General features: G+C 38.5%; 1 protein-coding gene across 6 annotated transcripts in view; it reads left to right on the top strand.

Annotated features, from left to right (window-relative positions):
- Positions 1 to 27,489, top strand: part of pcm1 (pericentriolar material 1) — a 107,799-nt gene that overhangs the window by 15,308 nt on the left and 65,002 nt on the right. For 4 of the 6 annotated variants that reach the window (XM_063043030.1, XM_063043031.1, XM_063043033.1 and 1 more), the window contains exons 5-17: positions 177 to 347; positions 1,426 to 1,542; positions 1,779 to 1,952; positions 7,514 to 7,691; positions 9,002 to 9,111; positions 9,597 to 9,807; positions 12,222 to 12,414; positions 18,889 to 19,071; positions 19,381 to 19,565; positions 21,072 to 21,292; positions 21,696 to 21,841; positions 23,364 to 23,493; positions 23,861 to 23,995. In XM_063043030.1, the coding sequence (XP_062899100.1) occupies positions 177 to 347; positions 1,426 to 1,542; positions 1,779 to 1,952; positions 7,514 to 7,691; positions 9,002 to 9,111; positions 9,597 to 9,807; positions 12,222 to 12,414; positions 18,889 to 19,071; positions 19,381 to 19,565; positions 21,072 to 21,292; positions 21,696 to 21,841; positions 23,364 to 23,493; positions 23,861 to 23,995 (2,154 nt within the window). The remainder of the gene's footprint in view (positions 1 to 176; positions 348 to 1,425; positions 1,543 to 1,778; positions 1,953 to 7,513; positions 7,692 to 9,001; positions 9,112 to 9,596; positions 9,808 to 12,221; positions 12,415 to 18,888; positions 19,072 to 19,380; positions 19,566 to 21,071; positions 21,293 to 21,695; positions 21,842 to 23,363; positions 23,494 to 23,860; positions 23,996 to 27,489) is intronic. The other 2 variants (XM_063043032.1, XM_063043034.1) reach the window with 2 other exon arrangements.

The following is a 27,489-nucleotide window of genomic DNA, read 5'->3' as shown; positions in this document are numbered from 1 at the left end:
CAGAGTAGTTCTGATTAATTTGAGCTTTTTGGTCCCTGCTACTCTTGCTGACTCTGGGTAAGGCAGCTAAAATATTTCTGACATGGAAATGCATCTAAATGTGTACATGCTATACCTAATCCACAGTAAAACAGAAATTATACAGAAAGTGGTTCCCATATTTGTATTAACAATAGGTTGTGAGCAGACTTATCCAGATTCGGGATTACATCAACAAGGCTCGATGCATGCGGGATGACCTTATGGAGAAAAATGAAAGATCTGCTAACGTTGAGCGTTTGACTCACCTGATCGATCACTTAAAAGAACAGGAAAAGTCATACATGAAATTTTTACAAAAAATGCTGGTATGTTTTTGGAACCACCACTTAATTATTTTATTTGTGGTCTTCCAGACTAAGTATTCAATTTGATTTCATTTACCATAAAATCCAGAGCAGGGTAATAGTCTTTCTGTTTCTTGTATCAATATTTCTCTTGTTGAACCAATTTAAGTATGAAGCAATTCGCTGGTCTGATATCTCACCAAGGACCAAATAATTTTCTTTGTTTATAGTTTTTGATTGTGGAGGTAATTTGTATTTGCTGCTTTCGCATTTGAATGCATAGCCTATCAACTTATAGCTAAATTTTTCAAATTCATAACTTGTGATTTACAAATGGTTAAGAGGCAGAAGATGAATGGCTGACTGAGCCACACTCCAATAGAAAGTTACTTGATAATTGTTTGTAAATAAATCCTACACCTTATTTCAAATTATTGAATCTGGTAAATGGAGTCAGTGTATACAAGTGAAAGGGAAATCGTGATTTGGGTATCATTATAGTGCCAGTGTAAGATTTAGCTTAGGCTGAATTGTTATTGAACAGGTCTGAAATTCATAGAAATTTGTCAGGTATGTGAAACTTGAGGAATGAAGGCAATTTTTACTGCTGGTCATATTTCCACAGGAGCATTGGGAATATAGGGGTTCAAGAGATATTTTGGTAATTATGAAATAATTTGTTTGAAATAGAGGATAAGTGACAAATTTAATACTAACAGTGAGTGGAGAGAGAGATTCAAACATTTCTTGGTTTAGTAGATTGTAGAAAAATGGAATATTATACCAATATCTGTAGATCAGGCAAGGGAACATTTTAAGCTAAACATTCATTCATGCTTTAGTTATTTATCAGAGATTATTAGTTGTGATACTGATGCTAAAATATTAGACTTTAATTGCACCAATGAAACTACAAGATAGTGTTGAATTGATCTTTTCTAAATTAAATATCTAATGTTTTTATTCATAGATATTTTGATTTTTTTTGCTATATTACAACTGGAGTGTTTTACATATTAAATGTACTTTTAAAAGACAAATTTGATTATAATAAGGTTTGGACTCCTGCTGATATTTTTCTTCGCTAAAACTATTTCAGGCTCGAGAGAATGAGGAGGATGAAGTTGGCACAACTGACTCTGCTGTAGGATCTGGTTCTGTTGCTGATAGCACTTCCCTAAACTTAGATGTTCAGTCTGAAGCATCAGATGCAACGGTAAGTTGATTATAGTGCAAATAAAAGTTTGATTACAAAAGCTGCTTTTGTAAATTAAACTTTCATTTATACAGATAGAAAATGTTAGGTACTGGGTTTTAAGTTTTGAGACATTGTTAATGTTATCCTCAAAAAGAAGCACATTGAAGTTAGAGCAGAATTTGTTTAAAAGCTGTTTGTTTTGGGTTTCATTAGCATTTTAATCATAAATGTCTTAACTAAACTGTTTGATAAAGGAGGCATCTCGTAGTCTGAGAGTTCGGCCCCGCATTGAGGACAAGCTAGGAAATACAGCACAGGGCTCTTCAATAACATCAACACCAAAAGGGGAAACTGACAGGCTTGGTCTGAATGACAGGCGAGTCTTTCATAGTGGGAGTAATGGCAAGGAGCATGGAATTTCCTCTAAGGTACCATTTCATTGCATAGTCCTTGAAACTTGTAATCTGTTCACTTTCTGTGATCAACATTGTTTTTGTGGTGTTTCAGTTTAAATTAATCCCATTGTTTCTTTGGTACTTGTGATTCTTGGCAGTTGTTAAAAATACTTGTAACTGTAATAGTTGAATTAAATAACTTTAAGGTTTAATATTTCTTGGGGTGGGAGAAGAATTTGGAATAACCTTGATTCAAGTTTGTGTGCTTCATGTGATAAATGGAACCAATCATGTATATCTTAGTTTGAAATTTTGTTTCAAACTGAAAAGTGGGCTTACTATTAAGGTCTATCCTAAAAACTCTAAGCCCAATCAAAGCAATAATTTTATTATTATTTCATAAAATATTAGTTTGCGGTGTTCTGCTTAATTTGCTCTTCCCCCCACCCCAACATCTCCCCCACCCTTAAATGTTTTAATTTTGTCTGTTAAGTTGTTAAGTGCACTCTGTAGTTTTCATTTTCAACCAGCTAATCTATTTATACTAAATTAGTTCGGGAGAATCTGAAGATTCTTCGTGAAATCTTAATAACTGTGACAGATATTCAGGTGGGACCTATATTTACTATTTTGATTGCATGTGGAATCCAAAGTTTATTGATAAACGAGGTGGCATTTGTTTGGTTCTATCCCTAGAAGCAAGTTTAACTATGTTGATCTCTTGATGCGTAGCATCCAAGTAGATTTTAAATGTTGTTAGGTGTTTGAAGCCATTTTGTGATCCTCTCAGATTTTAGTTTGGGAGAGGTTGGTTATGTTACAATAATAATGTGCATAAACTTCGTGTGTGTGTGTGTGTGTTGAAAATGAGGGAAGAATATCTGTTGTTGATCATGTTTTGAACCTTTGCATTTTTTCTAAAATTGAAAGGAAAAATTTCACCTACAGTTCTGATCACCCTATTACAGGAAGGATGTGGCAGTTTTAGAGAGGGTGCAGAAGAGGTCTATAAAGATTCTGCCTGGATTAGAGAATGTTAGCTTTAAGAGGTTGGACTAATTTGGATTGTTTCCTCTGGAGTGTTGAAGGCGGTGGGGAGATCTGATAGAAGTTAGTACAATAGTGAGAGATATAGGTGGAGATCTAGAAATCTTTTCAATCAGAATCCCAGGATAGAAATGTGAATTACTAGATGGCATAGCTTTAAGGTGAAAGGGGAAAGCTTTTTTTTAAAACACCAAATTGTAGGTGCATTAAATATGTTGCCGGGGGATGGTAAAAATAGATATCGTCATGGCTTTTAAGAGGCTCTTACGTAGGCATATGATATGGATAATGTGCAGACAGAAAGTATTAATTTAATTTGGCATCATAGGCAGCATGGACATTGTGGGCCAAAGGGTCTGTTCCCATGCTGTACTGTTTGATGTTATAAGCTCTTAAGAGTCACCGATGTGTTGATGTAACAAAGGCTAAAAGGATTTTTCGCTGAAAGGATTTTTCTCTGAAAAGTGTAGAAATATGGCTTTATAGCCTTTGGATTTAAATATAGAACTTAGCTATGGACTGTTTCAAGCCTGGCTGCGAAAGGCAAAGGTTTGAGCATGGGGCTAGCAACCGCATCCCATTTTTGAAAACAGCAACGACAGCAGCGATGACAACAACTCTGGCGAGCTGCTGCTAGTGGTCTGTGTGCTAGTGGGGGTAATGGGCTTAAATATGTAAATACAGAGGACTTTTAACATTGAATTTAGGAGAGTGACCCTCTTCAAGGTTATGGATCTTTGGAATTCCCTATCCATGTGATCCTTAGTTGTTCAGAATATTTAAAACTGATAGATTTTTACGCACTTGGGAAGTAGGCTTGCAGTGGCATTGATAGAAAGTGGAGGTAATGTAGAAGGCCTGACTTGATCTGATTTGAATGGTAAAGGACAGTCTGAGAGCTGTATTGCCAATTTTTGCTTTTCAGTTAGGTGAGGGATACATTTTGAAGGTGGATAAACCTGTAGTTGTTAGAAATCTGAAAATTTCCAGCAGAAAATTCTGGAAACATCTAGCAGGTGAAGTAGCATCTGTAGAAAGAGAAACAACAGAGTTAATATTTAATCAGACCTAAAGCAGTAGTACAGTTCTTATTTGCTTTGCTTGACAGCTGACACGCCATCATGATTGTTAGTATCACCTTTGTGAGAATCAATTTTTTTAATAATAATCTTTGGAAGACATATGAACAGAATTGAGCTATTTGGCCCATTGCGTCTGCTCCGCCATTCCATTAATGCTAATCCTTTTCAACTCCATTCTCCTGCCTTCTCCTGTAACATTTGACACCCTTACTAATCAAGAATCTGTCAACCTCTGCCTTAAAAATATCCAATGACTTGGCCTCCACAGGTGTTTGTGGCAATGAGTTTTCCAGATTTAACACCCCCTGACTGAAGAAATTTTTCCTCATCTTTGTTCTAAATGGATGCCCTTCTATTCTGAGGCTGTGCCCTCTGGTCTTAGACTCCCTCACTACAGGAAACATCCTCTCCATATCCACTCTATCTAGGCCTTTCATTATTCAACAGGTTTCAATGAGAGCCCTCCCCCCTCACCTCGGTCTTCTAAACTGTAGCAAGTCTAGGTGCAGAGTTGTCAAATGCTTTTGATACAATAACACTTTCATTCCTGGGATCATTCTTGTGAATCTCCTTTGAACTCTCTCCAATCCCAGCACATCCTTTCTTAGATGGGGGTCCAAATCTGCTCACAATACTCCAAGTGAGGCCTCACTGATGTCTTGTAAAACCTAGCATTACATCCTTGCTTTTATATTCCAGTCCTCTCAAATTGAATTCCTGACCATAAAAAAAATCATGATGGAGAGCAGAGTTGTAATTTTCCTCATCTAATAATTTCAGAGGAAATTCTTCCCCGGTAAAACAACACCAAAATTGCTTATTGTGCTGAAGTTATTATAAACAATAGGAGTTGTTCATTATGGATAATGAATTAGTGACATTTGAATTTACCAGGACTGTCCTGGCATTTGTGACATTTGTGAATTTGTCCTTTGTTTTATCATATTGTAAATTGATATTATAGTAATTTAATATTATAATCAGGACTTAGTTTATGGAAGAAGCATATTTGCAAGTCTCGCAGGCTTTCTGCATCTGGGGAAAAGTTATTATTTTTCGCTCCATCTAAAAGGACACAAAGAAAAGTATCTTATTGTTATTTATTAAGTTTTTGATTATATTATTTACATTATACTATGGATTTGAAATTCTGCAGCAATTTTTCTGTTCAGCTGTAGCATTGTGTTTCACAGCATTTTTTTTCTGACGAATTTTAGAGTGATAGCATGACAACATAGAAGGAAGCCACTTAGTTCATTGTGTATGCGCTAGTACTTGCTCCTCTCTTGTACTCTTGTCTCCATTTCCTCCTCTAAATTGTTACTGAATCAGCTTTTCACACCCTTTTAGGACAGTGTATCCTGGATCTAAAAGGGATAACAATTTACTGTATCTATGAAAACCATAATTTCCTCAAGTCTCCTCTTTCTGGTTAATTTTGCATGCCATTCATACAGTTCTATTTATTACAACAGTACATTGAAGTAGTACTATATAGAGTGAGGTTAAAAAAAGTGTAGAATAAAGTGCTACAGCTACAGAGCAAGTGTAGTGCAGGTTGACAATAAGGTGCAAGGTCATAACAGTGTAAATTGTGAATTCATGATCCATTTTTTTCATATTACGGAGCCATTCAGTAATGTTATAACAGCCGTGTAGAAACTGCCCTTGAGCCTGGTGGTGCATGATTTCAGTTTTCAGACCTTGCTATCTTCTATCTGATGGGAAGGGATGGACTCTGATTATTCTGGCTTTCTTAACTACCTCAATGAGAAATGTCAACAGAGTCCATCAGGGTAAGACTGATCCATGACGTGCTGAGCTGTGTCCACAACTCTGCAGTTTCTTGCAATCATGGGCTGAGCTGTTTCCATCCAAGTAAGATACATTCTCTAGTGTGTCGATTAAAATTTGGTGAGGATCAAAGGAAATTTCCAGATTTCTGCATTGTGAGCTTTCTTGACCATGACATCAATGTGGTTGGACCAGGGCGTGGTCATGATAACATTCACTCTTAAGAGCTTGAAGCTTTCCGCCCTTTGGACCTCAACGCTGTTGATGTAAACAGAGGTATGTGCACTGCCTCTGCCTCTCTTCTCCCCCACCCCCCACCCAAATCAGGTATCAATGACCAAGTCTTTTATTTTGCTGACATTCTTGTCATGACACTATGTCACCATATTCCCTTTCTGTACTTTGACTTGCCTTTATTTGAGATAAGGGCCCACCATGGTGATGTCACCTGCAAACTTGTAGATGGAGTTAGACCAGAATCTGGCTATGCATTTGTGAGTGTACAGCAAGTAGACTAAGGGAGGATATTCACAGCAGAGTTGTTGCTACCTTTTCTTACTGATTGCAGTCTATTTGTCAGGAGGTCAAAGATCTATTTGCAAAGAGAGATGTTGAATCCCAGATCTAGGAGTTTGGAGTTTAGTTTGCTTGGAATTTAGTTTGCTTGGAATCATATTATTGATGGCGGAACTGTACTCAATCGAAAAAAGTCTAACGTAGGTGTCTTTACTGTTCAGATGCTCCAGAGATGAGTGTAGGCCTAGGAAGATGCTGTACAGCTATTTTGGCGGTAGGTGAGTCGCAGTGGGTCATGCCATACATTAATTAACCAAGTGTGCTTTGTATGCTCTTTTTTTAAAAGCAGATGTCTCTTAGAGGTTGCCTACACTCACATTTGTAAAGGTTCTCCATCCCATCCCATCCCATTCCAGCATTCACCTCAAAATTAGACCACGTTGTTTATGTTGTCCCTTACTCTTGTATGTTAATATGCTGTACTTTGCAATTATCAATTTCTTCTGTTAAGTGCACCAGTTTGACCCTCTTACTGTGTATTACTGTTTACCCTGATGTTTGTTTTCATTTCATACTGAAGATATACACTGTTCCAGACCATTGAATATAACGACACCATTATTTACAATTCCTATCCATGAAACAGCCTTGTGTCCATGTTCCTTATGAGAGAATAATTTGCCTTGAAGGCGACTCTAGATTTAGAAATTGCTATTTCTAAAAGGAAAAAAGTCAAGTAGAGGTGAAGCTAGTTATTTTTTTGTTGGTAAAAGCAAAAGTTTTTGAATATTTTGGAGACAAAGGAAGATATGTGCTTGAGAGTCAAGTGAAAAGTTAGGGTAGGCAAATGTGCCTGACTCACAGAACTGTTTGATCTGACGACTGCTGAAGGATGTATAATCACACTCATGCTACCTTTCCTTTCGAAGTTGATGATTCATCTTTTGCCATCTATCCCCTGTTCCTCATACACACTATCACAACAGGAATATGTATTGCAATATATTAAGCTGAGCAAAAAATAATTAAAATTTGAATATGGAACTCCTAATTTTGACAAAATCTATCATAGATACAATATATCATAGGTTAGTGAATATTCTAAGTATTATGTCAATACTCTTTTATGGTAAATGTACATTCACTTTTTTACAGGAAGGCGATCAACATCGAGAAGCAAAAGAAGAGTTGGAAAATCTGAAAAAGCAACATGAGCTTTTGAAAAGAATGTTGGAACAGCAGGAACAGTTAAAGACTCTTCAAGGAAGACAGGCAGCACTTCTGGCATTGCAGCAGAAAGCAGAACAAACTGTAGCTGGAATGGATGATTCTGGTATAACACAAATATTAACCTGTTTACTTGTGTTAATGAGTATGAAGAAAGTGAATTTGACAAAAGAGAAAAATAGAGTAATTTCAGCCTTAATTTTTCATGAAGTGAATTACGCTTGATGTGTTTTCGTGTTTGGATTAATTGGAATTGCCTTTTACCACTATGTCTGACATCTTAAGTTGTTTTGAGTCTTTTAGGGTGCATCACAATTGCCCCAGTTTTTATGGCCAACAAATCACAAACAATGAAACTGGAAAACTAAGGAAATTGCTGGGTTATTCTTTGCTTTTTTAAAACAGTACAGTTGAGTTAAGCCATAATATAGCACACAAATGAAAACTAGCTTTTATCCACTATGTTGTTGTTGGAAATCCTGTCATTCATGCTCCAATGTTTGGGTCTAAAACTAGACCTTTAGCCATGTATTTGAACTATTGAACTATTTGTTATTTCTTTTGCACTTAGGTTTATGTGTAACTTGTGCTGTTTGTTTACTGACATTTAAAACACGTGACTGTTTCTATAGTAACTATTCCTTAAACAAGAATTTGGCACTACTTTGTATTACCCTAATGCCCCACAGAGCACCACAAAGTGCATATGAAATACCTGAAAAGAAACCCAAATGCTTCCTTTTCTGAGCATCGATACATCTGCAACTGCAGATTCTTTTTAGGAAAGGGAAAGAGGAAGAAAATAATCCAATCAAATTAACCCACTGATTTAAATATTAAAAAAATTGTTTATTTCTTGGAATTATTTTACTTGCCAAGTTTCCTTTTCAATAGTGTGCTGTATTTACATACTTTGCCTTTGTGTTCTGGAGAGAGATGACTGAGGAAAAAATACTTTTAGAGTATTACTAACAGGCAGGACCTAAGTGTTTAATGTTAACTTCACTAGAAATTCACGAATCTGAAGTTTCATAATGAACATGAGATTTTTTGATGTATTAGTAATGATCTTGGAACACGAGTCAACTGTAGGAATGCCCTTTTTCCAATAGTTTTAGTAGCTAAATAATTAGTCATTTGTATCAACTTAGCTGAGACAGAGGAATAATACGGTACTTGTTACATGGGATAATGTCAAAGAATTATCATTTCATTAGCATTTTTTATATATAGCTCCCTTTTCCAAAGCAAAATCTTATTTTAATTTCATTATTCTTGAACAAAGCTGCAACTTGTTCATTTGCTTTCATGTACTTCAGAACAATTAATGTGTTACATAAAAATAGGAAGTCGCAAAATCAGTCAGATTTTGTATACGTATTTGTTAACATTAAAAATAATATTTTCTTCTTACAGTTGTAACTGAAGCAACCAGTAGTGTTTCAGGACTAAGTATTACATCAGAATTGAACGAGGAACTAAATGACTTGATCCAGCGTTTCCACAACCAGCTACAAAACTCGCAGGTACTAAACTTTGTAGAAGAGTGCTTATGGAAGTATTGAATTGTTTACTTAAGTTGCTCTTGACTTTATCTTGTAATTTTCAAGAATAGAAGAAAAGGGAAGAAGGAATATGTGTAGAGAGGGTAAGAAGATAAAGCATAGAGAGCAGTAGAGGTCATGAGAAAATACACAAGAGAAAGAAGGAATAAGACAATAGGGTGAGAAGATAGATGTGAAGGAGAGATTAGAATTTGAAATTGGTTGGTGGAAATAATGAGAGGCTAAGAAGAGACCATGATGACTATGGTAAGGTACCATTTTTTTTTGCTGCCATCTTCCCTCTCTCACTTGCCAGAAATTTAGCATGAAGTTGTATTTCTTTATACCAAATAGTTTTTCTTTTTATTTGGATGTTTATGAATAAATTTAAGGTCTTAGAAATAAAGCAATTCGGATTTTTTGTGACATATTGAATCTGAGCAATGTATATCCTTTTGCAACTGCAGTCTGTTCCAGACAACAGGAGACAAGCAGAGAGTCTTTCATTGACACAAGAGGTTGCCAGGAGTCAGGATTCCTCAACTTCGGAACATTTGTTAGAACAAAAAGCACAGCTGGTGAACAAACTGCAAGTTTTACAAGGAAAGAAGGAGAGAATGGATAAACTCCTTGATGAGTTGCACACATTAAGAGATCATCATATCAACAACAGCTCCGGTAAGTGGCAAGGTTGCAATTTTGAAAATAAAATGTAAGATAGTGATTGATAAAAGCTTCAAAAGTGTTCTTCATGTAAGTTGGCCTATAATCAACCAGTACTAAAGTCTGCTGTTGTTTACTCTGGTTTATCTGTGTAAAGATGAATAACTTCCCAGCTTTTTCAAAGGCATCCATTTATAGTCAATTTTATTTTTGTTGCTTTATTTTCTATAAGGACAGTGACATAGAAAATTCTGTAGCTATATTTTTAACATATGGCATATTAGGCAGCTTTGCTGCTTCTGTTGGGTCTCTAAAGTAATAATCATAACTTTCTGTCATTCCCATATGCAGAGAAGCAGAATTATTTTTAAAGTATGAATGCAATGTAAGGTCGACAATTTCAAAGCAAAATTTTGTTAGAGGTATTTTTCAAGGGAAATTGTTGCATGTCATGTCACTTATCACTTAAGCTACAATGCGCAGTTAAGGCAATTACTATTGTTAGAGGATTGGCAGAGATATGTATTTTGATGCAGAAGCTGAAGTTTGGCTGATTTGCAATTAAAATATTGGCAGACAAAACATTTTGTTTCTTCAGAAACACTTTTATCATTTACTTTTTTTAAAGTGACATTCATCATGCTCACAAAACTGAAATATTCTTAATGTAGAATGCTCTTTGGAATTGGATAAATGCATTGGTTGATTAGATTGTGGATAATCATTTGAAACAGATATTCCTGCCATCTTATGTCATTGTTCTGACTTCAACTAATTTAGACTTTAGACTCATGCTCTTTAAATTTAAGTTTAATCATTGTTAAAATTATGCTCTTATTAGTCTGTTTAGGCTTGATAATTTTGACCCATTTTTCCAGCCCCCTCATGCCCATTCAGTCTTTTAATTGCCTTAATTCTGTTTCTTTCTGTGCACTCTCTCTCTATTCCATTGTTGGTGAGTGAATTACAGGGAATTATCTTGCTAGTCTGCCCATCTCTCTGATTTCCTATGTTACGTACCCCGTAACTGGGTTGCCAAACCAGCAGAAATGGATCACTCAGTTGGAGTCTGGAGTACTAGAACTAAGAAAGTTTTATTAAAGAAACAAGCAACACAGTAATCGAAAGGATAATAAATGCAACAATTCAACAATGATAACCACACATGTGCACAGAATTAAGATAACAGCATCAATCAAGCTCTATCGTTGTCTAGGGGTAAATGACCAATTTCAAAATGACTCAAAGTTCAGTCCAGTTAGTAGTTCAGTTCGCAGTAATCGTTGCCATGGCGATGGACAAGGTGGGGGAAGAGAGACATAGAATAGGAACAACTGATCATTCAGAACGGCTTCACTCACAGACCAGAGAGATGGCTCACAAACAGCATTTGGGCGGGTCCTTGGTGATGTCACCTGAGGTCACCGACTGTGACCCCTCCTCCAGATGCGGTCGATCCTCTGCAGTGAACCCGGCACCCAGGCAAGGGCGGACACACACCGGGTTCCCGCTGATCGTACCTTTCCACCCTTGTCGTTGTCTGGCACTTCTCACCCACTCGTGAGAGGCGCACCGCTTCCAGGGTCTCGTTATCTCGGGTGGCGTGTGTGTCTGTCTTAGCGAACCTGTCCCTTTTTATCCCCCCGCTGGGGTATCGCCTGTCCACCACTTCAAACAGTTCAGGGTTCAAAGGGGGAGCCGCTCCAGACAGCTCTCTCTCCCACATCCCTTCATTACACATCTCCAGACGCTGCTCCATTGTTCCTTATCTCTCCTTCCCCTGAGGGCAGGTGGCAGACCAACTGCTGATGCCACTGATGCTAGCCCAGGCCAGCAAACATCTTAATTTTATGTGTATTCTCGTAACACCTACAAAAGAACCTTGTAATGATGTGGTGCATGAAGCTGTCAGTATGCCCTTGTTGGCTTTTTAAGAACAACCTATTCAAATAGACTTTTTCATGCACTTTCCACATTACCTTGTAAATATTTCCGGTTGAAACATTGAAGAAGCAATTTCTTATACGCCTTGACTTCTTAGCATGCTGTATTGTGTTTCTTGACAGTTCACCTTTTTTCCCTGATAATACGGTATATCTAGTTTTTTTTTCTACATAAAGGCACACAGTCATTTTTGAAAGTGATTTAGTCTATCTGTTTAAAAGGTAACTCTCAAATATTTATTTCTTGTTTGCGAATACTATACATTAAGTGTATGTTATAATAAGTACATTGCTCCAAATAACTATTTGCCTGTATGCCAAGCTTACAGCTATTAGTTTAACATGATATGTTTTCCATTTAGAAACCTGAATGTGATGACACAATTTTTTTTTCACAACACCATTGTCATAATGACATGGAGCCAATGTACAGATAGTCTTGTTGAATAAAATTGTGAGGGCCTAAAAATCAGTTTTGTTTTTTAGTTTCCTCTAGTGCCCCTGGCATGTCTGGCATATCTCACAGAAGTGATCAAAGTGTTCCTGTTTCTGCAGCAAAAGATGTTACAATCAACAGGGAACCCAACAGCTTGGCCTCCTCAGCATGTGTTTTGGATTCCATTCCCTCACAGCATAATAGTGATGCAGAAGATAAAGCTAATCCAAGAAAGGAGTTGAAGTATGATTCAAAACTGCATGCATTTGAAACTAATAGCTTGCTTCATTATGGAACACTTAGAGTGTTGTTTTCACCATGATAACTTATGTTGTGGTTGAATCTTGTCATTAGAAATAATGTAGTGGTTATATCTTTTTATGCATTCATTATTAAGCACATATTAGAGGGCTGAGTTTGAGAATTTTAAAGATCAGGCTCCACTTTGAGAAGAAAGGCAGTGGAGTTAAAACAATAAATATGTAGTGTCTGACTGGTCTGCCATAAATATGCCCGTTATTCCATTATATCAGGATGTTAGCTTCTGAGTCTGATTTTTTTTAAAAAGCTAATGCTCTCTAGTGTTAAATTTACATGGTTAAAAACAATACACGAAGCAGGTACTTAAATAAGTACACACAAAATGCTGGAGGAACTCATCAAGCCAGGCAGCATCTATGGAAAAGAGTATAGTTAACATTTCGTACCGAGCCCCTTCATCAAGACTGGAGAAAAAATGATGAGCAGTCAAGAGATAGAAGGTGAAGGGAGAGGAAGAAGAAACACAAGGTGATAGGTGAAACTGGGAAGAGGGGAGGGGTGAAGTAAAGAGCTGGGAAGTTGATTGGTGAAAGCAATACAGAGCTGGAGAAGGGCGAATCTGAAAGGAGAGGACAGAAGGCCATGGAAGAAAGAAAAAGGGGCGAAGCACCAGAGGGAGGTGATGGGCAGGTAAGGAGATAACGTGAGAGTGGGAATGGTGGGGGGGGGGGGCATTACTAGAAGTTCGAGAAATTGATGTTCATGCCATCAATTTGGAGGCTACCCAGACAGAATGTAAAGTGTTGCTCCTCTAACCTGAGTGTGGCCTCATTGCAACAATAGAGGAGGCCATGGACTGACATGTCAGAATGGAAATGGGAAATGCAATTAAAATGGTTGGCCACTGGGAGATCCTGTTTTTTCTGGTGGACAGAGCATAGTTGCTCGGTGAAATGGCCTCCCAGCCTACGTCGAATCTTACCGATACCAACCTACGTTGGATCTTACTGATACACAGGAGGCTACATTTGGAGCACCGGATACAGTAGATGACTCCAACAAATTCACAGGCGAAGTGTCACCTCACCTGGAAGGACAATTTTGGGTTCTGAATGGTAGTGAGGGAGGAGGTGTAGGGGCAGATGCAGCACATGTTCCACTTGCAAGGATAAGTGCCAGGAGGGAGATCAGTGGGGAGGGACGAATGGACAAGGGAGTCGTGTAGGGAGTGATCCCTGTGGAAAGCAGAAAGTCGGGGGGAAGGGAAAGATGTGCTTGGTGGTGGCATCCCATTGGAGATGGTGGAAGTTCTGGAGAATTGTTTGCTGGATATGGAGGCTGGTGCGGTGGTAGGTGAGGAGAAGAGGAACCCTATCCCTGGTGGGGTGGTGGGAGGTATGGTGGGGGCAGACATGCATGAAATGGAAGAGATGCAGTTGAGGGTAGCATTTATGATGGAGGAAGGGAAGCCCCTTTCTTTGAAGATAGAGGACATCTCCTTCGTTCTGGAATGAAAAGCCTCATCCTGAGAGCAGATGTGGTGGAGACAGGAATTGAAGAAGGGGATGGCATTTTTTACAAGTAACAGGGTGGGAAGAGGTATAATCCAGGTAGCTGTGAGAGTCCGTGGGTTCATAAAGACATCAGTATTTAAACTGTCTTCAAAGATAGAGACAGAAAAGGGAGGGAGGTGTTGGAAACGGACCAGGTAAATTTGAGGGCAGGGTGGAAGTTGGAGGCAATGTTGATGAGATCGATGAGCTCTGCATGGGTGCAGTTGTCAATGTAGTGTAGAAAAAGTTGGGGAGTGACACTAGTGTAGGCTTTGGAACATCGATTGTTCCAGGTAGCCGACAAAAAGGCAGACATAGCTGGGACCCATGTGAGTACCCATGGCTGCACCTTTTGTTTGAAGGAACTGGGAGGAGCCAATGGAGAAATTACTGAGTGTGAGGACAAGTTCTGCCAGATGTAGGAGACTGGTGGTGGAGGGGAACTGGTTGGGTGTGCTGTCCAGAAAGAAATGGAGAGCTTTAAGGCCTTCCTGGTGGGGGATGGAGGTGTATAGGGACTGGACATTCATAGTAAAAATAAGATGATGGGGGCCAGGGAACTTGAAATCATTGAAGTGATTAAGAAGAAAGATCAAATAAAAGATTTTTGTGGCACTATTTTAAGAAATGCCTCTAATGTTTCTTGGCTAACACCAACCCTTTCCCTACTTAATTATTAATATAGGTTTTCATTTATTAACATTCCCTCCCCATTGTAGATTTCCACAATTTCCTGCACTGTCGATATAATGACACTCATTCCATAATCAATGAGCCAGAGCTTGCTGATTGTCAGGAACTGTCCCACAGCCAATCTTGGGCCTTTTGCATTTCTCTTTAATTATGTAGTCAGCTGCTGGTGTGAAATTAAGTGGAACAGAATGATGTCTTAATTTTGGTAGGATTGCCACATTCATATCTGTTTCTACTCTCCCCTTCTCTTCAATTTTTTTTCCTTGAAACCTTGTCTCAATTCCCATGAGTTAAAAAAGGAATTTATCATGAAGTTGTAGCTTGTGCTACCAATCTTTTTCTTTCTACAGTTTCACAACAAAGATTCAGTTGAATTTTTACAATTGCCACTCCAGCTGTGATTGTTTAGTCTACTCCAGGAAAGTAACATACTCCATTCATTTATTTTTCTGATGTAGAGTTAAGGTCCTGGAATGTTATGCAGGGATAAGCAAGGGGCCTACAGGCCAGTCAGCCTTAAATCAGTGATGGGGAAGTTATCAGAAGGAATTCTGAGACAATTTATTTGCATTAGAAATGAAAATTCTGATTAGGGAAGTTCTGATTTGCGTGGGAAGGCGCGTCTCATGAGAGATTTTAACTTTTCTAATATTGATCAGCATCTCCTTAGCGCAAGGGGTTTAGATGGGTGGAGTTTGTTAGGTGTGATCAGAAAGGTTTCCTGACACAATATGTAGATAAGCCAACTAGAGGAGAGGCTGTACTTGATCTGGTATTGGGAAATGAACCTGGTAAGGTGTCATTTCTTGGTGGGAGAGTATTTTGGAGGTAGTGACCACAACTCTTTCTCCTTCACCATAGCACCGAAAAGGGATAGGAGCAGACAATTTGGGAAAACATTTAATTGGGGTAGGGGGAAATATGATGCTATTAGGCAGGAACTTGGGAGCATAAATTGGGATCAGATGTTCTCAGGGAAATGCACGGCAGAAATGTGGCAAATGTTCAGGGAACATTTGCATGGAGTTCTGCATAGGTATTTTCCTTTGAGGCAGGGAAAGGATGGTAGGGTTAAAGAACCATGGTGTACAAAGGATGTAGAAAATCTAGTTAAGGAAAGAAAAGCTTACAAAAGTTTCAAGAAACTAGGTACTATTAGAGCTTTAGAAAATTACAAGGTTGCTAGGATGGAGCTTAAGAATGGAATAAGGAGAGCCAGAAGGGGCCATGAGAAGGCCTTGGTGAGCAGGATTAAGGAAAACCCCAAGGCATTCTACCAAGTATGTGAAGAGCAAGAGAATGAGCCGTGTGAGAATAGGACCAATCAGCTGCGATAGTGCAAACATATGCTTGGAGTCGGAGGCGGTAGCAGAGGTATTTAATGAGGTAACCCAGGAAATTATAGACCAGTGAGTCTGACTTCAGTGGTGGACAAGTTATTGGAGAAGATCCTGAGAGGCAGGATTTGTGAGCATTTGGAGAGACATAATCTGATTAAGGATAGTCAGCATGGCTTTGTCAAGGGCAGGTCGTGCCTTACGAGCCTGATTGAATTCTTTGAGGATGTAACAAAGCACACTGATGAAGTTAGAGCAGTAGATGTAGTGTATATGGATTTCAGTAAGACATCTGATAAGGCTCCCCGTGCAAGGCTTGTTCAGAAAGAAAGGAGGCACAGGATCCACAGAAGGCAAAGGGTGTCTGTATATGGTTCGTATTCTGCATGGAAGTCGGTGGCCAGTGGTGTTCCGCAAGGATCTGTTTCGGGACCCTTTCTCTTTTTGATTTTTATAAATGACCTGGATGAAGAAGTAGAAGAGTGGGTTGGAAAGTTTGCTGATGACACAAAGGTTGAGGGTGTTGTGGGTAGTCTGAGGTTGTGTTGTGGTTGTCAGAGGTTACAGCGGGACATCGATCGGATGCAGAACTGAGCTGAGAAGTGGCAGATGGACTTCACCTCAGACAAGTGTGAAATAGTTCATTTTGGGAGGTCCAATTTGAAGGCAGAATATAGTATAAATGATAAGACTCTTGGCAATGTGGAGGATCTGAGAGATCTTTGACAGACACTCAAAGCTGCTGAGTAGGTTGACAGTGTTGTTAAGAAGGCGTATGGTATGTTAGCATTCATCAACCGTGGGATTGAATTCAAGAGCCGCGAGGTAATGTTACAGCTGTATAAGACCTTGGTCAGGCCCCACTTGGAGTACTGTACTCAGTTCTGGTCGCTTCACTACAGGGAGAGTGTAGATACTGTAGAGAGAGTGCAGAGGAGATTTACAAGGAAGTTGCCTGGATTGGAGGGCATACCTTATGACAATAGGTTGAGTGTACTTGGTCTTTTCTCCTTGAAGTGCCAGAGGATGAGAGGGGACCTGATAGAGGTGTATAAGATGATGAAAGGCATTGATTGTGTGGATAGCCAGAGGCTTTTTCCCAGTGCTGAAATGGCTAACACAAGGGGACAGAGTTTTAAGGTGCTTGGAAATGGGTATCGAAGGGATGTTGGGTAAGTTTTTCACACAGAGAGTCGTGGGTGTGTGGAATGCACTGCCAGCAGCAGTGGTGGAAGTGGATACAATAGGGTTTTTTAAGAGCCTCTTAGATGAGTATATGGAGCTTAGAAAAATGGAGAGCTATGGGAAATTCTAGGCAGTTTCTGTAGTAGGTTACATGGTTGGCACAACATTGTGGGCCGAAGAGCCTGTTATGTGCTGTAAACTTCTATGTTCTATGTCTCATGAATGTTGAGTTTTTAGAAGATTCGACCAATGGGATTGATAAGGGCATGACAGTAAACATCTACAAATTTCAAAATAAATTTATTATTAATGTATATACTATCAAAGTTATCGTATACAACCCTGAGATTGTGGTGGAGATGTTGTTGTCCTTTCAAACTTTCTGGGGTCTGCAGTTGAGGAAATTGAGATTCCAGTTGCACAAGGAGGTATTAAGGCTTAAGACTTGAAAATTATTGATGAGTTTTGAAGGGGTGATAGCATTGAATGCTGAGTTGTAGACAACGAAGAGCATCCTGATGTGTGCATCTTTGTTGACCAGATGTTCTTGGATTGAATGAAGAGCAATGAAATGGCATTTGCTGTTGCTCTGATGTGGCGGTAGGATATTGGAGTGAATACAAGTCACTTCTTAGGCAAGAGTTGATGTGTTTCATCACTGACCTCTCAGATCACTTTATCACAGTGGATGTAAGTGCTAATGGTCGATAGTCGATGAGGTAGGATGTTGAGGATGTTCTACGAGTCTGTGGTGGCCAGTGCTATCACGTTTGCTATTGTGTGCTGGGGCAGCAGGCTGAGGGTAGCAGACACCAGCAGAATCAACAAACTCAATCGTAAGGCCAGTGATGTGGGGATGGAACTGGACTCTCTGACAGTGGTGTCTGAAAAGAGGATGCTGTCCAAGTTGCATGCCATCTTGGACAATGTCTCCCATCCACTGCATAATGTACTGGGTGGGCACAGGAGTACATTCAGCCAGAGACTCATTCCACCGGGATGCAGCACAGAGCATCACAGGAAGTTATTCCTGCCTATGGCCATCAAACTTTACAACTCCTCCCTTGGAGAGTCAGACACCCTGAGCCAATAGGCTGGTCCTGGACTTATTTCATAATTTACTGGCATAATTTACATATTACGATTTAATTATTTATGGTTTTATATTGCTATATTTATACTCTATTCTTAGTTGGTGCAACTGTAACGAAACCCAGTTTCCCTCGGGATCAATAAAGTATGACAGTGACTATTTGTAATTGTGGATCCTGCATGGCAAGATGGACCAGTAAGTTATAGTATCCAGGGTGAGCTAACAAATTGGAATTGTGGAAAGCAGCAGCAGGAACCACACAAAAAACAACTGCATGTCCAAAGGCAGGCACCTAGAAATCTTGGATCAGTGCTAATTTTTACCCATTATGTTAGTGTTTGAATCCCTAATTTTTTTAACTCCACATATGGCTGTTTTAGATAAGTGACCATAGCCCATTCATGTTCTCTATAATTTTTTGTCAATTATCCAATCCAGGATCTGCCATCTAGTACAAGCTTTGGATTGTAGCTTTTGGGACTATTGATTGTGACACTGACACATTAGTATTTATCTAGCTTTATTTAAGTTGCAAACAAATTTATTTGGCTGTAATAAAGTTATGCCATATTCAATATAAAATGATTTTTTTCAGAAAACTAAAGGAAGTTCACAAGCGACTGAATGAATTACGTGAATTAATTGATTACTATCAGCAGACTTCAGATATGATGACTGACGCTGTTAATGAAAATAAGAAAGAGGATGAAGATGAGACTGAGGAAGAGTCTATGTACTGTTCTGATCAGGAGAATCCAGAAACTGGCACAAACATCAGGTGGGAAGATATAAATATTAGGGTAAGTGTTGCTGTTTAATGTGGCATTTAGCAAAAACCGCAAAAGAAAAAAAATGGATGTACAAACTACATTGGACGCTGTGATGGTATAATTTGTCTTCAGCCAAGAATGCATGAGACAGTATCCTTTGCCAATTGTATTTCCCTTCTAAGTGCTGTTTCACTGATGTTGAAACAATAGAGTACTATGCTTATTGGCTTTGATTTAAGGTTGTATATCGATGTTGACGAAGTATTTTAAGCATTGTTTACATTTATAATCTAGTATCTGTTATATCATTACTGTAGAAACCCACGAAGGGGTAATTGGACAGATTTTGGCAGTAACTCCAGGATAGTGACACGAAATGGATCCAATAACCGGAATGGAAGATTGCTGAACACAGACTGCGAAGTCAATAATAGACCAACAAATGTACAGACTTTGAACGTGCTACCTCCATCAGCTGAGGCTCATATAAGCTATGATGAAAGTGAGTTAATTTGTTGACTATGCGGTAAATTAATCTTTTGTCTCTTATAGCTATAATGACAGGAGCTCTTAAAAACCCAAACCAAACTGGCACTCAATATAAAACAAAATACAAAATTTAAAGCTAGAAAAAAAACTGACATGTTTAGCAGATCAGGCAGTGTTTCTGGATATAAATAATATTATCTGTAAGATTAACAGTCTTATTTGAAGAGGAAAAAAATAAACAATACAACCGTCAGTGGCAGTGAACAAGTGGTGAGATCTGTGACAAGGTGGAGATCTGGAGAAAGATAATGGCATAAAAAATAGTCAAATTGTCTGAAAGAGGTTGAGAAAGTTTAGTGAATAAAACAGAATTAAGATGCATTCTGTATCTTTGTCTTTATCCCAGTTAGCTTCCTTTTGCTGTGATAGACCAGCTTAAAAGGGAGGTGGATGCTAAATCTGTAGGGGGAAAAGTACTGGTTGTTGAAAATCTGGAGAGGGGTGTGGGGAAGAAGCAGAACATGCCCAAAGTATTTAGTAAGCCAATGGGGACGTTGTGTGGAATCTGCATTAGAAATTGAAGATTCTGCATCGGAACTGGCCAGTTTGGATCTAAATGGGAAAGGCATTGTTTACTCCTCAGGTGTAGTATGCCTAGTCAGAATATGTGGCTTCTTGAGCTTAATTTGGCCAAGCAGCAAAGTGTAAGAGGCCAAAGGTATAGGTCAGATTGGGTTTGGAATGGAGTATTCAAGTGACTGGTAACTGGAAGCTGAGGTCAATCTCGCAGATAGAAAAGAAGTCTTCTTCAACGAGGTCATACAATCTGTTTGGTTTCTCCAATGCAAAAGAGACCGCATTGTATACCATGATACATAAAACAAGTGAAATGTGCTTCATATGAAAGATGTGTGTGGTCTTGGGATTGTGGGGGTGTTTAAAGAAGTGCTAGAATGTGCTATTTGAGAGGCTTTGCCTGGGTGACTTTTTGTCAATATGTCAGCAACCTTGCCTTCTTTGTACAATGTTGATGATGTCGGTTGGGAGGAGCTAAATATTGTAAGTAAAAGCTTTGAAATGATTTGACACCAAGAACAACTTAAACAATCGTGTATGGTTAACACGAGAGGGCACAGTTTTAAGGTTCTTAGAAGCAGGTACAGAGGAGAGGTCAGGGGTAAGTTTTTTACACAGAGTGTGGTGAATGCTTGGATGGTGGTGCAGGCGGATGTGATGGGGTCTTTTAAGAGACTCCTGGATAGGTATATGGAGCTTAGAAAAGTAGAGGGCTATGGGGAACCCGAGGTAATTTCTAAAGTAAGTACATGTTCGGCGCAGCTTTGTGGGCTGAAGGGCCTGTATTGTGCTGTAGGTTTTCTATGTTTCTAATCTGAAATAGTTTGTACATGCAGAAGTGCAATATTTTTGCAATGCTATTAATGATCTTGATTTTGTTTTGCTCTCTATCTATTAGCAAAATATAATGTTGATGTGAAACAACTGATTGATTACTATGCAGGTTCTCACTACAGTGACGAGAAAGATGAAGGGAAGAATGATGATGCTATACAAGAAGACGAGATGCAAGAGGGGGGTGCAAGTGAAAGTACTATGTCTAGTCGCCGAAGTAGTTTTATGGAAGAAACTGAACAGGACTTTGCAATTCAAGAGAAAATAAACAGATTAAATGCTGCCAAACAGAAACTTAAACAATTGCAGGAGCTTGTAGCCATGGTACAAGTAAGTACATTTTTAACAGTGTACAAATAATGTTGCTCATCTAAGTGAGTTGAAAGTCCTTTGATACAATATAACTTCATAATAGATATAAAGGAAATATATAATTTGCCAACTGTCCATTGTGGTGAATATCATATGTACGGTGAGGAGCCACAGTCTGAGTGCCTTTCCCATTCTGATCACTTTCCACTTTCTTTCTGGCTCCTTCCCCCATGTATGCCTCTAAACAAGGAGGAAGCCAGTAGTCAAAATGGGGATAATGAGAAAACTTTCGAAAGTAATGATGCATTTACAAATCTGCAACATTTCAAGTGTTGCATTGCTTTAAGCATGGATTTGAAACATATTTTTGTCCCCAATTTGTATGTTTCTTGTGGCAAAATGTGTCCAATTGTATTTGCAGGAAGTCCCAGATGGAGTTGGTATTGATGTATCTAACTTTTCTGACTTATCATTGACTGGAGATGATCAACATGGGCAGCAACCAAATAATACAAGAACAAATGCATCTAGAAATTCAAGAGAGTTAGCACTGGATGAAAAAGAAAGGTAAGAACTGTCAGCTTTCTCCTACTGCCTCAAGCACAAAAACAGACTTGTGACTTGTTATATAGTCTAAACCACAGTATCAACAGTAGCAGTCTGCTTTATTTGGTTACACTTTTTGAAGATTGCAAGTTTGATTTTTGGATGCAGGATAACTTTTTATTTTGACTTACTCCGGCGTAGAAATAAGGAGAATGCTGCATTGTCTTAGATGGGGACATTAAACTAAGATTTATTTGCCTTCTCTTTCCAATTTCTCAAGGCTTTATTTAAAATATGTTTTAATGCCTGGGCATGATTGCCTCAAGAACAGCCAAAAAAAATGTTAGTAGGCCGGTCAGTCTCATTCAGGTTATCTACATTTAAAATACTTTCTTCCACAATTATTCTTATTATCTGCAGTCAGGAATTTATAACCACCTGTTTTGAGCAGACATTATTACCAACAGCATTTGGTATCAGGCTTTATTTATAGCAGTTTGATTTGGTGGCTTAAATGGGAGACAAGTGCTGGAAAACGGCAGACAAGTCCTTGGTATGTTATTTCTCTTTCTGACCTGTTCAAGTCACACCATGAAATTCTTGTGAAAATCTTTGACTGAAATAAGTTTTTAGGTTAGCACTGGAAAACAATAAAATGCCAAGATCAATTGTTGTGATAGGACAGTCCCAGGCAAACATTAACGTTTCATTACTGATTTTTTTTTTCTGATTCCTACAGTGGCACCATTCATTTAATATCTCTTTCCAAAGAATAACACATTTAGCACTGCAGTGTTCCTTCGTTAGAATTATTAAATAACAGTCAAAATAAAAATGGTTATATTTTCATCCAAAAATAAACTTGCAGCTTTTAACTGCAAAGGCGAGAATGAATTTCAGGGTTGTTACATAGTGACCTATATGTACTTGGGTAATAAGTTTACTTTAAACTTTGAATTATTACTGAATTGGTCAATTCAACGCAATTGAAACCAAGATTGAAACTTGTGCGTTTTATTGACTGTGCTTCTTAGAAAGCAAAATATTTTGTATCTTCAATGCTTGATGCAGTGAATGAGTAGAACTTCAGCAAGACACTTATCACTGTGCTATGTTCTATTTGTGTTCAAAAGTTTGCATTTGCCCAGCAAAGCGGTAAAGTTTCATTCAAACAGGAGAAAATTTGCAGATGCTAGAAATTTGAGCAACGCACACAAAATGCTGGAGGAACTCAACAGGCCAGTCATCATGTAGGAAAAGAGTACAAGAATCCTGCCAAAGGGTTTCAGCCCAAAACGTTGACCGTACTCTTTGACTGGACACTCGCCTGGCCTTCTGAGTTCCTCCAGCAATTTGTGTGCGTTGCAATGTTTCATTCCATTTATTTTATTTATAACAGTCTGACAGTGTTTTATAGTCTGTTTGTGTTTCCAGTAGTTTCTGAATTTTAGTACATGTGCAGAGTAATTGTCCTTATAGTGTTTAGAAATGTTGATACTAATGCAGCATCTTTTTTACTTCTGAATGTGGGTATCTGTGATAGAGAGAAGTTCTATGAGGCTAAACTTCAGCAACAACAGCATGAACTGAAGCAATTACAAGAAGAAAGGGAACGCTTAATTGAAATTCAAGAGAAGATTAAGCATCTACAGAGATCATGCCCTCATCTACAGGTTGATTTTTTTTTTGTGCAGCATGGGGAGTGCATGTGTTGGAGTTTGTTTACATTATTTTGGAATAGGGAAAAATGTTCTTATCTACTGTGTAAGAAAAAAGGAAAATATTTATGTTGCTTAAGTTTTTAACTTTTTGCTCTGTTACTGAATTTCAAAACATTTGTCTTTGTATAAAAGGAAAATTGTTATTTAAGTCATTATTTGATATCAATCATTTACATTTTTTATAATGCTTTCTGAAAATACAGTAAGGTTCTTGGCTTTTATTATAGTGTTTAAAATTCATGGTTTGGATTACTACTGGTGTCTCTTACAGATTGCTTGGATCCATATATAAACACATATTGTCTTTGTTTATGTGCAGCTACCAATATCAAGTGCAAGAAATCTGTCAAAAATAAAAGTCCCCATTGTTACATCTACTCCAGCGGTTAGTGTTCAGGGTGCAACAGCAAAGGTATTGCCGGACCCAGTTGCAGCCCCACCTCCTGATAGTGAGGTAATAGCTGTAAATATATTCTTGTTTGATTATGTAATTACGAGGAACATCTTTATTTGTATTAAGAGGAACAGTACAACATTAATTTGAAGTTCATTTATTTCTTTTGAAGTAATAAAATGTCTTCTGATCTTTATAGGAGAGAAAATTTTGAAAAATTAATTTTAAAACATATGTGCTGTTTTTTAAAGCACACTAGGAGCTGAGAAGGGTAACAGAAAGAGCCTCAAGTAGAAGTATTTAAGTCCAGAGTCCTAATGGTGGAGATGTGTATCATCATTATACCACTGTTGTAAGCTGAGAGCATCTATTGGATCTTTGATGGGGAAGATTGATGCAGACTAAGGATTAAAGATATGGGTAGTGGTAAATGAGTGAACACTTTCAAATGTTCACACTAAGGAAGGACTCCTTGGAACTAACTGCCAAGGATGTTTTATTATGTGGGATGTGAAATGGGAAGCAGCTGGTAATTTGTAATTGGTTTATTATTGTCACATGTATTGAGACACAGTGAGTTGAAGCTTTGTTTATACACCATAAAACAGAACATTCCATACGCAAGTACATAAGGGAGTACAGAAAGAATAAAAATAACAATGAGTATATTGTGTTGGAGATGAGAGAAAGTACAGTTAAGGTAAATGGTTAATGAAGGTGCAAGAGCATCACAAAGTAGATTGAGGGGTCAAGAATGCATTATAATTGTACAAGAGGTCTGTTATCCCAATGTTCCAGAGATGATGGTAGGGCCAAGGATCTGTTTCAGTGATAGGTGAATTGCAGTTGGTCTAGGTCCCGGGATGCTTGGAGTTGTTGTGTGCCATGATGAGCCTCATGAAGACTTGTGTCAGAGCCACCAGGCAATATTCATTAAGGCACATTACCTTTTTTCTTTGGCTCTGGGATGAATGTGGTTGTCTTAAAGCAGGTAAAAATTTGCATATGATGGCCTCAGTATGAATTTTGTTACTGGTCTGTAGAAAGGTGATTTATGTTTTTCTCTTTGCCAGTGGATTAAACTTAGATGTTTAATTAAATATGCAGCTTAAACTTGACTGAAGGTCTCGTCCTGTAAAGTTTGCAGCTTTCTTTTGTAACTCCATGGATTCTCATTTTGTAATATAATATAAAACAAGTATTATTTATATTTTGTTCATTGCATTTGTGTGTTATTTGCTATATTGGTATTTAATGCCTATTTGTTGTTATCTTTGGTGTGAGAACCTTGCTAGGTTCATTTAGAGTGCATTTAAGTGTCCACTGCGTTGCTGTAGGTCTCTGCATGATTAGTAACAAAATTCATGCAGTAACAAAATTTTGTGAACCAGTACCTGGTAAGAAAATAGACCTACACATTATAGAGCGTTAAAAGTGAATTCTTAATAAATAAATCAGGGAGGGAAGTTTTGGATTAGGTTCCCAATGGTAAAGAATCCTCTGAAATGTAACCCCCGTGAAACTATTTAGCGCCCATCATAATCTCGTTAAAACATAACACGGGGTGACGGGATCAGTATGTGTACTCAGTATTGAGTTTGTGACCACCATGTACAAATGATTAAAATGAATACGATATGATGCTGGCTTCAAGCTGAAGGTTGTTGATTTTGCTGAAGGAACGAATAATTCTGCAGCTGTTAAGAAGATCAATGTAAACGAGAAACGAGTGAGAGAGTGGAGAAAGACAGAGGACACTCTGAGGGAAATGCCAAAGACGAAATGTGCAAACCGCGGGAAAACATGCCAGTGGCCAGAGCTGGAAGAAAAAGTTTTAGAGTGGGTGAATCACCAGCGATTGTCTGGATACGTTGTTACCAGAGAAATGATTCGAGTTCAAGCGTTGAAATGAGCCGAAAAACACCGTGAGGTCAGCGAAAATTTCAAAGCTACGCAAAGTTGGTGAATCCGATTTATGAATAGACGTGATCTTGTGTTGAGACAAAAAACAAAGATTGCTCAGAAGTTTCCGAGTGACCTTGAGAATAAAATTATGGCCTTCCAATCGTTTGTAATCAAGCATCAAAAGGCACATTCTTACCTGCTCTCACTGATTAGTAACATGGACGAGACACCAATGTTCTTTGATTTTGCTGGCAACTTCACCGTCAATCAGAAGGGAGAGAAAACAGTCCTTGTCAAAACAACAGGACACAAGAAGCAACATTTTACTGTTGTGTTAATGTGTATGGCTGATGGGACCAAACTACCACCGATGGTGATTTTTAGGAGGAAAACATTCCTAAAGAAAGAAAAATTCCCACGGGTTGTTTACGTTCAAGAACATGGCTGGATGGACGAAGCAGGTTGCTTGAAGTGGGTTAAAGAGATGTGGCGTCGACGTCCCGAAAGGCTTCAGGAAGGAGAAGTCGCTACTTGTCTGGGACATGTTCAAAGTGCACTTGTCAGGTGAGACAAAAGCAGCATTGAAAGCTGAAAATACAGACATTGCAGTCATGATATGGTGACTGCCGAAGAATGGGACGCAATTTTCAGAGAGTCAGATAATGAAGAGTGTGAGAGTTTCAAGCTCTGAACGTTTGACAACAACAGTGTGTACAAGTAAATTGAGAACAGAATGTGTTTTGTAGATCTTTTCTTTTGTGTAGGTTTCATAAGCGTTTGTATTTTCTTTTATATTTGACTCAAAAACAGCCAATAAAAATAGCCTGTCTTCCGTGTATTTGTTTTTCCAAAGTTGGCACCCTCTATATAAACCGACCCCCTAATTTTAGGACCAAAATTTAGGGCCAAATTCTGGGCTTATACACTGGAATTTACGGTAATTGAGGCAGCCACTTAATTGGGCCAAAATGTACTGGTCTCGATGTGTTCCAGTTAATCCACTGCACTAAGTTTTCACCAAACAGTGTTGTCTTAGTCATTGTCATAGTCATACTTTATTGATCCCGGGGGAAATTGGTTTTCGTTACAGTTGCACCATAAATAATAAATAGTAATAAAACCATAAATAGTTAAATAGTAATATGTAAATTATGCCAGTAAATTATGAAATAAGTCCAGGACCAGCCTATTGGCTCAGGGTGTCTGACCCTTCAAGGGAGGAGTTGTAAAGTTTGATGGCCACAGGCAGGAATGGCTTCCTATGACGCTCTGTGTTGCATCTCGGCGGGATGGGTCTGGCTGAATGTACTCCTGTGCCCACCCAGTACATTATGTAGTGGATGGGAGACATTGTCCAAGATGGCATGCAACTTGGACAGCATCCTCTTTTCAGACACCACTGTGAGAGAGTCCAGTTCCATCTCCACAATATCACTGGCCTTATGAATGAGTTTGTTGATTCTGTTGGTGTCTGCTACCCTCTGCCTGCTGCCCCAGCACACAACAGCAAACATGATAGCACTGGCCATCACAGACTCGTAGAACATCCTCAGCATCATCCGGCAGATGTTAAAGGACCTCAGTCTCCTCAGGAAATAGAGACAGCTCTGACCCTTCTTGTAGACAGCCTCAGTGTTCTTTGACCAGTC

Source organism: Mobula hypostoma, chromosome 3, assembly GCF_963921235.1.
Source record: "Mobula hypostoma chromosome 3, sMobHyp1.1, whole genome shotgun sequence".
Classification (NCBI taxonomy): domain Eukaryota; kingdom Metazoa; phylum Chordata; class Chondrichthyes; order Myliobatiformes; family Myliobatidae; genus Mobula; species Mobula hypostoma.
This window is presented reverse-complemented; position numbering and strand designations above follow the sequence as displayed.